Source organism: Sebastes fasciatus, chromosome 13 (genome assembly GCF_043250625.1).
Source record: "Sebastes fasciatus isolate fSebFas1 chromosome 13, fSebFas1.pri, whole genome shotgun sequence".
Taxonomy (NCBI): Eukaryota; Metazoa; Chordata; class Actinopteri; order Perciformes; family Sebastidae; genus Sebastes; species Sebastes fasciatus.
In genome coordinates this window covers 20,662,408-20,675,320 of record NC_133807.1, presented here as the reverse complement: position 1 = coordinate 20,675,320, position 12,913 = coordinate 20,662,408, and the positions used below count along the sequence as shown (strand labels likewise).

The 12,913-nt window shown below is 38.4% G+C and overlaps 1 protein-coding gene across 2 annotated transcripts; it reads left to right on the top strand.

Annotated features, from left to right (window-relative positions):
- Positions 1–725: 725 nt before the first annotated feature.
- On the top strand, positions 726–12,336 carry snx8a (sorting nexin 8a). 2 transcript variants are annotated; one of them, XM_074656108.1, is made up of 14 exons: positions 726–772; positions 878–944; positions 1,678–1,805; positions 3,215–3,344; positions 4,165–4,355; positions 4,712–4,832; positions 6,034–6,170; positions 6,313–6,393; positions 6,484–6,644; positions 6,836–6,965; positions 7,061–7,129; positions 7,591–7,740; positions 10,677–10,826; positions 11,839–12,336. In XM_074656108.1, exons 2-14 carry the CDS (start codon positions 923–925, stop codon positions 11,917–11,919), a joined length of 1,551 nt encoding a protein of 516 aa, XP_074512209.1. In that variant the 5' UTR covers positions 726–772; positions 878–922; the 3' UTR covers positions 11,920–12,336. The 2 variants fall into 2 exon arrangements, with proteins under 2 accessions (XP_074512209.1, XP_074512210.1); XM_074656109.1 differs by lacking the exons at positions 726–772; positions 1,678–1,805 and having other exon boundaries at positions 923–944.
- Positions 12,337–12,913: the final 577 nt, after the last annotated feature.

Genomic DNA, 12,913 nt, shown 5'->3' with positions numbered 1-12,913 from the left:
AGTTAGCTAAAGTAATGGATAAACAGCTGAAATAGTTAACTAATAGTTAGCTAAAGTAATGGATAAACAGCTGAAATAGTTAACTAATAGTTAGCTAAAGTAATGGATAAACAGCTGAAATAGTTAACCAATAGTTAGCTAAAGTAATGGGTAAACAGTTGAAATAGTTAACATTAGCTAAAAGTAATTGATAAATGGTTGAAATAGCTAAAACATAGTTAAAAGTAAAGGACAAACAGTTGAAATAGTTAACAGATAGCTAAATGACCTTCTAGCAGATTGTTGCCATAGCAACAAAGCTCTCACCTCAGGCTTAGCCAGGAGGAGAGGTCAGGTGACTATAACTGTTTTACCTCAAACTAAGTCAGTCTTAATATTTATGCAACAGACAGGCTTAGATGTGCATAACAAACCATAACAGGTAAATTAAAATGCCCACTTATATATTATATAGCTGTGCCGGTTGATTTTAAATCTGCAAAATACTCTTTGTGGTATTTAAATATCGAGCAAGTCATATTTACAACTTTTAGAAATAGTACTTAAAGGCAGCGTTAGCCAATTTGAAGAATTTAAAGTTAAATTAACTTGCAAAAGTGAAACCAGGAAATTAACTGGTTTTAATAAGACTATATTTCCCAGATTATTTTGTGACTGCATCGAAAGAGCCTCCCGATTGAGCTGCTTTGATGACAACCTTCTTCACTACTTCAACATTGGTTAGTTTAGATTACTGCAGGACATGACACATACTCATCAGCTGCCAGTGCATGCAAGTGTCATCTTATATTGCTCACTTCACTTCACTTGGACTTTAACCAGCGCTCACTACAACTTTAAGAAATAAATTACTTGGTGTTTTTTTTCTTTTCTGCAGGAAATCACATGGAGGTGCTCTTGCGCTCACATGACAGTCTGAACCATGGCAGCAGAGATCAATGAAGGTACGGTGCGAAAACTTCTTGTACTCTTCTTAACATAATGTTGCCATATCATTACCAAATCACTTTGTTGTTTTTGTTTTGGTGTTGCAGTGTCAAGCCAGACTAAACAAATATTGTATTAGATGCTTTTAAACGTGGATATTTCTTGTCGCGATGTTAACTAACCCATGAGAACTTTTGGGTACATAAAGATCTCAAAATGAAGTTGTTCCATCTTAAAACCCTCCATGAGTTGTTGATCTTATTTCGATTGTCCTATTAACGATTTCTTGAGCTACATAACAGTGCTTTTAAAGATATTGCCAGGGATGCAGACGGTTTATGAAAGTTTTGATGCTTTTTTTCCTGCCACGTGAAATAGAGTCGGTTGTGCATTGCAGTACTTTAGCAGCATATTAGTTAGTACCCAGATTTCCTATATTCATCCTATCTGCCATCCTATCCTACTGTGAAGCTATGATAATGTACTGAATCTCTAAGGTTGTCTGTTTTGGATACCTTGAAATGATCAGAGAAAAACTGAGCAATCTGTGTTGGGATAATATAAAGTCATATGATGGGAAATAAAATGAGTAGTCTTATAAAAGGTGATAAAATAACCTCAGTTTTGAGTACTGCTGATGTAAAGTAAGATCCAAATGTAAAGATATTTTTGCTGCTTTATACTGCTGATCAAATATTTCTTACACTTGGGTGGTTGTGATGCTATGGAGGTTGTCGTCCCTCTTTTTAGGCTCAGTTCCTGCCTATTACAGGGAAGTATATGAGGCCATCCGCTCTAGGACAGATGAGAGAGTGCAGGTTGAAGTTTTTCAGCGGTTGCTCCAAAGGACCGATCTCTCCAAGGCGGTTTTAGGCCAGGTGAGAAGGGGTTCACACTTATCAAGAGGCTGCAGCAATTAAAAGTCTATAAAAGTCTGTTATACAACTGTAGTTTGATTGTAAAGATACAGATGGCAGCACCCTCCATAAACAACAGTAAATTACATTTTCAAAGAAGTATCACTTTCTGCTTCTTTCTGCTTCTGCCTGATACAGCTTGCTATAACATATATACCTTGTTTATCTGATCCATCCATTCAGTCACATACATTTTATATACACTTACTGGCTCACATAGACTCGAGGCTTCAGGGTGACAAGTGGATGGAATATGATAATAATTAGGGCTGCCAAAGTTAACACGATAATAATGTGTTAAGGCAAATTCGTACTGGCACCATATGAAACTAAAAAACCTAAGGAATCCATTGGTACCAACCATGTCATACTAACTTGTCGGGAAGGAGGCTAAATAACGCTCTAAACTTACGCTAAAATTTGGCAAGGAAAAACTGGCATGGCCTTTTTCAAAGGGGTCCATTGACCTCTGACCTCAAGATATGTGAATGAAAATGGGTTCTATGGGTACCCACGAGTCTCCCCTTCACAGACACGCCTATTTTATGATCATCACTATCTATGACTATCTATATATAATCACAAGACTATGACTTGTCTCAGTTTAGGGCAAGTCATAGTCAAGTCAGCACACTGACACACTGACAGCTGCTGTTGTCTGTTGGGCTGCAGTTTGCCATGTTGTGATTTGAGCATATTTTTTATGCTGAATGCAGTACCTGTGAGGGTTTCTGGACAATATTTGTCATTGTTTTGTGTTTTTAATTGATTTTTGAGTATTAAATACTTGACAAATCAAGAGTATTAAATATTTGACAAATCTCCCTTTAAGGTACATTTTGAACAGATAAAAAATGTGCGATTAATCACGATTAAATATTTGAATCGGTTGACAGCCCTAGAAATAATTATTGATTTGTAAATATAAAAGGTTGAGGAGTTAAACACTTGACTGTATGATACCCTTGTGCAAATATTTGTTTGACTCTGATAATATATTGTTTGGTAAATGTATATTAGGCAATACAGATAATGTAGATATGGGTATAATGTCTTATCAAAAAGCTTTGTGTTGGCTAGCAGATTGTTAAAGACATGTGCTTTACATCATTCACAATCTGTCAGATTTGGTTCCTTTAATGCTGAGATGTAAGCTAATGCTATAACACACTGGTGTTATGAAATTTCTGTGAGTGTGTAATATCTGTCATAGGTCAGTAGAATTTCCCGTTTCCTGACCGCTCAGCGTATCATCGCCTTTGTGTCTAGTGAGCACTTTCTCGCGTAGAGGAATGCAAGCCACAGTTGAATTTGGATCTTGAACTGAAAAACGGTGACCTTGATGTCATTATTGTCTCTGTCCTTCTCAGATTGCTGAGCATGTCGACTACACAGATGGATTCCTGAGCAAGTTGTCACTCTATAAAGCGCTCGCCTTGATTGCGCTTGCTCAGCAAGGAAAGCAACCAAGCCCCAAACTCTTGGAGAACTGCATACAAGGTAGGTGACAGCGTGACGGTGACAGCAGAGCTGTAAAGTTTTTGCTTAATGAGTAGCTTGATGATTCCTCTGTGTGTCTGAGGGCAACCTCAGCTGTCCCCCGTCTGTTAACACATTTCATCTGTACAGGGCAAATGTCACTCTTTTATAGACTCAAGGTTTCCTTCCTAACAGAAGTTCTCTACTGGGATACACTGTATACTATCGTAATCATTATAAAGTAACAGAGGGACATTTGGGAGTATTTATATATAATGTATTTGTACAAAAATATACATTTTCATCACATACATTTAGTTTCTTTCCCAACAGAAGAAAAAACAGAATTTGATTTAAATCAGATTTAGAGAAGCTTTTGCTGTGTTCAAGTGTTGCATTCTTTCACTCGTCTCACAGTGGGAAGATGATAGGGGGGAGTGTCATGGTTTTTACTAGAGGTAGCCATTATGCTGGCTTGAGATTCATTCCCAACCTTCAGTGATTATTTAAGGCTCTCTGTGTTATTTCAGGTGTGGCCAGCTAGCTGCATGCCACTTCCTCATCTGCGCAAGAACAAGTTTTTTTGCATTTGTCGCAGTACATTACATTCAATTCATGACCTTCTTGGAATGCGCTGAAAGGGCATGAATAACAGATACCATGCACAATACCGGGCTAGCTAAAGACAAACAGAGTGAGACACGTAGTAATCTGAGAAAAGAGAAAAGTGGTTTTAACACCAGCATTCCTCACAGTTATGAAATTAATTTCATTCTAGTTGTATTGATTTAATACTAAAAAAGCTAATATTAGAAGTTGGTGCTGGTTATGTGTTTGACAGAGTTACCTAAACCTCAGCTCGGGGAGCCGAGGGACCTGAACGCGTTGAGGATGCAGCCGGCTCAGGAGGACGTTCTGACCATGTCCCAGACGCTGGACAAACTGCTGGTCAGGGACACGGTCCAGCTGCAGCTCATACCCGAGAAGAAGGGCTTGTTCCTCAAACATGTGGAGTACCAGGTCACAAGCCAGGCAAGGCATCCCATAAACCCCACTGCATGTAAAGGATTGTGTTAGAATAACCTCAACAACAAGAAAAGTGGTGCAGTATTCTTCATGTTTGTCTTACCGTTACTTTGATGACACTGGCAATGAATCATTTATATTCTTCTCACTTAACTTCTCATTTCTCAATCATGTGTGCATTGCATCATTTACTCTGGGGCTGCTGTTACAATAGTGCCAATGGTTTTTGTTGAGTAAACGTTTACAGACTACAAGAAAAGTACAGATTTACCTTCCACTATTAAGTTTCCAACAGAAAACTTAATGTTGCATGCTCTTGCCCATTTTCTGATTGTTTTTTTCTCTCTGCTTTTTGTTTTCAGCGTTATAAAATATCTGTTTTCCGGCGCTACAGTGATTTTGATGTCTTCCATGAGGTTTTGCTTCAGAGGTTTGCCTACAGAGTTGTGCCAGCGCTGCCACCTAAAAGAATGTTAAAGGGAGGTACGTTACTCTGTCTGAACTCTGACATCTACACCGTCTACACCATTTCCTGCATCTTTCCTTCAGAACCCATTATTGTTTCCAGAGCATTGTTTCGCTTTATATGCTTCACTGAAAGGTCAGTTGTAAATATCCAGGTGCTTCTGGTAGCTGGGCTTTTTTTTTTTGCTTGATAAAGATTAATTTAATACAAACTGTTCCTGCAGGCTCTATTGTTTTAAACACAGTCATCGCCATTCATCAAAGTTATTGCCTGAGAGAAACAAGGAAACTAGTGATGCATAAAATGAGTTCTAAATGACTTATTCTAGCTTTGGAATGATAATTATGTCTACATACACACTCACACTCATTCTACTGATAAATGAAGCTCAAGATCTACTTCAGTGTGTGTATAATATAATATATATATATATATTATATATATATATGATTATTTCTTTTTATCTGTAATGTGCAGAGGAGTTTTGAGTATTTCAGGATGTCTATACGATTCTGAAAACAGTACATTTACATGCAGTAAATGGAGAGAGCACTCTGACAATTTTAGCATTGCATCTCTATAACGGTTGTGTCTAGAAGGTAGCCCACAAATTGCAAAAACTCTTACAAGACTCACTGCCCGACGACCTATCCTACCCTTAAAGGGGAACAACGGCCATTTTTAAAACATTGATATTATTCTGGGGGCTATATGACATGATGGAAAAAATCCTGCAACCTCCTCATGTACAGTACGTGCATATTGCGAGGGCGCGCCGGGAAGCCATGAGGTGGCAGCGCCATCACGGTAAACAATAAATGGCTGTTTTTGGCGAGATGAATGTTTTCATGTTTTCATGTTTTTTTATATTGCAAATGTTGGACCCATAGATCCCATTCATTTTCATTCACATACTGTATCTTGAGGTCAGAGGTCAAGGGACCGCATTATTATCACGTTAAACTTTGACAGCCCTAATTTTCACATATGCAGTAGTTCCCTAACATCTGTAATCAGACTTTGACGTACAAAATCGGTGTTCTGCTTTGATATTTCTATTTATTTTAAATACTACATTATATTAATTGACCTTAAACATGGATTTCACATTAGTTTATGCCAAACGTCTACACCTTTTATAGTTTAAAGCCCCAACTCTATCAACGTTAACACTCCTGGTCAAAGTGCTCACAGTGTTTCCCTGGCATCTGTCCACAGTCCTGACCTCCGTCTCGGAGCGTGAGTTCATTGAAGGGAGGAGACGTGCTCTTGGCAGATTCATTAACCTGGTGGCACGGCATCCCTTCTTCTCAGAGGACGAGCTGGTCAAGACCTTCCTCACCTTCAGCGGCTCCGTATGTAGTATTCTTGTAACTGTGGCACCGGCTGTTGCACAATAAGCATTATCATCACGATGGCTGACAGTGAGACTCTTCCTGTTCCAGTTACTCACTGCCTTTTTCCACTCACACACTCCTCAACCGTCTTCCCAAACAGGATGTTCAGACGAAGCTGCGTGACACTTGCAAGAAAACCGGCGATGAGTTCATGACCAACAGAATCGCAACCCAGGCGAAGGTTTGTCACACACGTACAATGGAGGAAATCCTGATATACTTTCCCTCAAACAATCACCCGCATTTTAAAACGGTTGTATCTGTTTTGTAGGAATATCTCCCCGCTGACATTCAGGCTCAGTTCTCAACAAGCCGAGAGCTGATTAGAAATATTCACAACAGCTTCCAGAAGCTGCGGGACAGAGCTGAGAAAATGGCAGAGCGCTCTAAGGAGAATGCAACTGATCTTCTCATGTTTGGCAGAGAGCTCAGGTATTTCATTAGTATGGGTATAAAGTTATTTTCTAGTATCCAGAGGTTTTGAACTGAGAAAACAAATGTTAATAAGATTGCAAATCCTCGGTGTTGTTGTGTCTCTTCATGGTTGTTAGTTTGAAATGAGTTTGGCAGCTAAGACACCACAATGGTACATCCTGGCCCTGTAATAACGCTGTTTTCCACAGTACGCTGGGCTCAGATTCTTCGTCTCTTCCCTCCTTGGCCTCCTCACAAAGCACCTGGGGGACCCTGCGTCAGTCTCTGAAGAGTCTGTCTGTGGAGTTCGCTGTGCTGTCTGACAAAGCTGCTCAGCAGGTACAGCCCTCAGTCCTTCATCCACACCACCTGCTCTGCTGCGCTTGTCCAAAGCTGGCACTGGGTAATAAATGTTGTTTTGCTTACGTCCTCAGGGCAGACGGGAAGAGGATGATGTTGTGGAAAAACTGAATCTTTTCCTGGATTTGCTGCAGTCGTACAGAGTAAGTCACTTTTTTTGCTGTGCTCATTTAACTTGAGTGCACCTCCAGGGACAGGTGATTTTGTATTGATGTTTGCACATTTCACACCGCAATCTAATGATGCTCACTTTATTGAGCACTGCAAAACTGTTCCTGTTTTCTGACAGAGACACAATGAAGAGCTGTATATTCACAGTATATTAGTAACTAAATTCAGGAAATTATGTAATGGTTATTTTTTTCCAGTCTATCTCACTTGCAAACATAGTTCTTAGTAGTGGGTGGTTTGCAGAGATTTAACAAGGGGACTGGTGGGCAGATAAAGTGGCATTTTCTAGCCTCTACTAAATCTATTAACTCTAATGTGTATGGTAATTTCATAATTTGTACAAACAATTCTCCTATCATCCGTGGCTGTTGAGTATTAGCTTGACATATTGAGGCAAACACGAAGAGCTTTATGTGTGTGTTTCTCTCTCTAGGATCTCTGTGAGCGCCATGAGAAAGGCGTGCTCCACGAGCACCAGCGAGCTCTGCACAAGTACGGTATGATGAAGAGGCAGATGATGAGCGTCACAGTGCAGCCCAAAGAGCAGGCGTCTGTGGAGCAGCTGGAGTCACGAATTGTTCAGGTGGTCCATCTCTTTCCCTTTCCACATTTTTAGACCTGATTGATACCACACTGTTTTAGATATACAAATAGACAGTGGACATGTCTATAATGTTAAATCCAGCGGTACATGTCCACCAGGTCCGGCGAGAACACTAGGGGACGGTGACGTGGAATGCACCTGATTGGTTCCTGGCTTGCCCTTTCAAACATGAAACAACATGGCAGCCTGCTCGTAAACTTTCTGTTATTCCGTCGAAACAATCCACCAAAATCAACCCTGAAAACATTTTAAGCGAGAAACAGGCTATGCCACTGCTGAATTACGTTTCATTTTAGAACTAGATCGCCTAGTTTGAAAGCTTGGTCCAAGTTTCGTGAGCCGGACGCGTCGCGCTGGACAGGCTCATTTGCATAACGGACTGTTCCCCGCCTTTTCATTTTGAAAGAGCAATGGCCAATGAGGAAACTCCGACTCTCGACCGACCAGTCGTGTACCTTCATCACTCAGTCAGTCACTCAGTGAAAGATTTTTACGTTTGTAGGAACGGCCCTCTGCTGTCCAACCAAAAATGACATGAGATAAGAAGAGCTTTTTCATATACAGTTTGTACCAAAGAGTACTCACACTATTTCATATTTTCCAGTTTTGAGGAATTAAATCAATAACCAAATAAAGGGGGCAAGTACAATAATAGTACTACATGAATAAGAGCTTTGAATGAACCACATCACCATTTCAAACATTGGTACAAAACAGGGTTTGAAATGATGTTTTTTCCTCACCTGCACTGTGGCAGGTCACTGAACATTTCTACCGACCACTTCATTTTTTTGTCACTTTGCCACTTCTGAAATCCATGTAGAAATCTCTAGAGTTGTAATCATTGAGACAGTGCTACTAGACCTTGAATTTTACCTGCCAACATTTACTCTGTATTTGGCTGGTGACAGGTGCTAATTTCATTCCCTGGGTACAAAGCCGAGACACATTAGGTTCAATACCAATTAGCAGCATTTTTCAACTGTTATGTCCCAGTTGGTTTTCGTCTTGTGACTGCAGTTCCTCTTAGTCTGTGTGGTTTGTCTGTGTTTTGCATATGTGGTCATGAATTTCGAGAGTGACAGTTGGCTGTTTTCTGATAACTGTACCTTCAGTTTGGGCTCAGATGACTGTATGTTCTGGCAGTTGGCCCTACGTGTTTTTAACTGTGCGTTTAGATTATTACATCATTATTACAGACAGGGTGTTCGATATGCTGTCAGAAATTAGCAGCATTTTGTTTTTAAAGGGAAACTGCCATAATGATGATTTAGGCCTCAAAAACAGTTAGAAAATAATTAGTGAGTTTAGGAGATTTGCACATTAACTAGTGGATTAACTATTAGATGTGGATCCACTGACCGTTTGTTAACATTTTAGCATTGATTTACAAGAAAACTATTGTTCAACAACTATGGAATCCTTTAACATCCACTAATATAAAAACAATTAGCTGTGCTACGTTATCCAGAAGAAAGTGGGTCATCTCCACACATCTCGAGACAAGACTACAGTCATGGGGATCATCCTTATGATCTCATGGTCCGATGATCCCAGGGAATGTGTGTCTCTTGATATAAACTAACATTGTAAGTGATTAGAAAGGGCTATCTTGTGTCAAAATGTCAAATGCATGAGAACAGTAAAAATCTGTTCAGCCACTGTGGAGATATAAATGTCTAAAGTCAAGCACACTGTCTTGCATGCAAATTTGAGGGTGTTTTGAAGCTGTGGGTGATTTCAACAACTCAGGGAAACATACACTGAACATTTGACCTAGGGGAAAAAAGAAATGCCTTATTAATGTGTGATATTCAGAGGATATTGAGCTGGGGAACATAGGATCCTGGGAGCATAGATACGCTCCCCTGACCAAATGTCATGTAAATATATCTTCATTCAACCTTTATTTATACTCGAGAGATCATTGAGGGTTGACCCTCATCAAAACAAAACAACAACCATAAGATATATAAACAGAGAAGAGGCAATGCCATTATAAAAATAGTAAAACTTTTCGATTAGGAAAAATAATTTGATAGATAAATTTAGATATTTAAGATGTAAAATAAAGTACAGCATGTACAAAAGCCCTAGAATTTTGCAATTACGTTAGATAATTTGACAGATTAAAATGTGAAATAAAACACCGTTATGTAAAACAATTACAAGTAAGAGTTGGGAGATTTAAGACGAAATTTCTAAAATTTCCAAAAGGTATTAGTGAACTGATTTTAAGGAAGTGCTGTATTTTATTCCAGGAATCAGGTGCACTAAAATTAAAAGCAGTTTTTCTGAGTTCAGACCTAGCTCGTGAAACTAATAGTTATTGAGGCATTTAAAAAAACAACAACATACATTTAAACCTCCTGGTTTGTTTCACATGTTTTAAATGTTTGTGTGTATCTTGTTTGAAACACTCGATTGCTGCTGTCCTGGCCAGGGCTCTCTTGAAAAAGGGATTTTCTAATCTCAATGGGACTTTCCTGGTTAAATAAAGGTTTAATAATCATAATGCTAGAGTGAAAGCCGGGGGATCACCAGAGGGAGTAGGATTCATCTTCTCATGAATGTCTGAGGTTTCAGTCTGGACCGCTAGCATGGCTAGATATTAGTAATAGTAGAGTAATATGCTGAGACTATTGCACCCTGGCTTGTAGTTTTACATGTCTGCAAAGTCTGTTTCACTCCTTTGCATGATGCAAACTTCTACGGGGCTTCTTAATCAGTGACAGACACCAGTGTTGGTGTCAGTATATTACCAATTAAAATGTAATATAATGATTTATGGTTATCTCCATGTTTGAGCAGAGCTTTATCGGCCTCATCTCTGGTATCATTGGAGGAAAATATCCTCACTGATTATTCTCATCATTTGATAAGTGTTTTTTTCTTTATTACTATTCTGTTAATAGCAAGAAAACGCCATTCAGACCATGGAAATGCGTAACTACTTCTCCCTGTTCTGCCTTCATCAAGAGACACAGCTCATCTTCATCTACCTTCCTATCACATCCCACATTCTGGGGGCCTTCGTTAACTCCCAGGTCCAAGGACACAGAGAGGTGAGACTGCTTGTCTGGGAATCATTTTTCTACATTCCCTTTAGGAGGGTTAAACCAGTTTTAAATTGGCTCTTAAAGTCCAACAAAAGACCTAATAATGATGGATGGTATCACTGGAAGGATACTCTCTCCTCGTGGAGGATTTGAGCTGGCTTACATTTCACATGAGCAAGTGAATCTTCCATATACGTTTGCCTGTTTCAAAATCATATAAAACACAGTATGTGTTTCTTTGGTTAGATGCCTCTATTTGTCTTTATCACTCTAATTCCTATATGGCAGCATTTTGAGAAGGTTTCTGTGGGTTTTGAAGTACTTTAAGGTAATTTCACTTAGATGTTTTCTGAAAATGATTACAGTGGAAACCTCTTACAGTATCTGGCCGGGTCAAATTGATCACTACAAGTGGACTTTTTCTTTTTCTATATTTCTCTTGCAGATTACCATCTAATTGACATTTGTTTATTTATTACATTAAAGTAAAGTAATGAAACAGACATCTTTGTTATTTACTGAATTTTATTGACTGTTTATATAAATAATATATTTGTAAAAAAAAGTAGAATTACTGTAGTTTTAAAATGTTTTTCCATATGTTGTCATTAGGGCTGTCAATCAATTAAAATATTTAATTGCGATTAATCGCATGATTTATCACACATTTTTTATCTGTTCAAACTGTACCTTTGATGAGATTTGTCAAGTATTTGATACTCTTATCAACATGGGAGTGGACAAATATGCTTGCTTTATGCAAATGTATGTATATATTTATTATTGGAAATCAATTAACAACACAAACAATGACAAATATTGTCCAGAAACCCTCACAGGTACTGCATTTAGCATAAAAATATGCTCAAATCATAACATGGCAAACTCAAGCCCAACAGGCAACAACAGCTGTCAGTGTGTCAGTGTGCTGACGTGACTATGACTTTATTATTATGTTGGTATGATGAACTTCATGTAAATTTGGGTAAAGAGAAGTGACTCTTTGCTTTGTTTGCAGATGGGAGCAGTGTGGAACGAACTCCAGCCGAAGCTCGGATGTCTCTTTGGTGGTAATAACGGATTGAAACCTCCCATCTGAGACCTAAAGGTGCAGGAGAGAAACACTGCCACTGATGAGGATCACTAACTTGCTCTGTGAGCTAAAGAAAAGTATTCTATTACATAATATACATTCCATTCAATAAGAGTATTTAATGTAAATGAATTCTCAACTTCTCAGCTTATTTTGGTGTTTGACCATCAACCATGTAACTGGAAAAGACGGCTCATAAATCTGTCATATTATGCTCTGCTTGATGAGGAAATAATGTAGGAAGGAAATGTTATTATACAAGGGACCAGTCATACGTGAGGATTGACAGTATATTCATGCAGTCCAACTCATTTCCTAAAGCACCTGTTTGTAACTTGTAAGAAGTTTTATACACTAAGATAGTTGAGGAAAATTGAGAGTGACACAAAGTTTGACTTTATTAAAGGATGGGATTATTTTAAATCTCCAGTCATGAAGGTTTTACTTATTGAATAACTTTAGACCAATGTGTATTTTTGATACAAATTTTAGTTCATAAGGATGTCTAGCAACGTACTTTATATATTTTATGGACAATTATGCCTCTTACTTTTGCAGTGTTTACTATTTACATATTCGCTTCCTCTGCTTAACTCCCAATATTATTTTATAAGCTATTTTTACAGGCCTACACTCAAAAGTGAACAATACTACAAAGGGCAGAGATTTGAGATTTGTTGATTAAAAATTACAACGTTTAGCATGAGTGGCATAATGTCAATAATAACACTATAAGATATTGATTTACTACCAAAGAGAAATTATATAAATTCACACAGCGGTGCGATAAATCATGTAACAGGATTCCTACACAGTTCAAATTTAAACATTTAATAATCACCACCTTTATTTCTTTAGTTTCACCAGAAGATTTTTAGCCATATCACTTTATAGATGGAGGCTATTTTCACAGTTAGAGAAATCCTAATTTAAATTTGTCTATTAATGTGTATCAGGGCAAACAAGATCTGGTTGAATTCCCTTTCCTTTCCACTAGTAG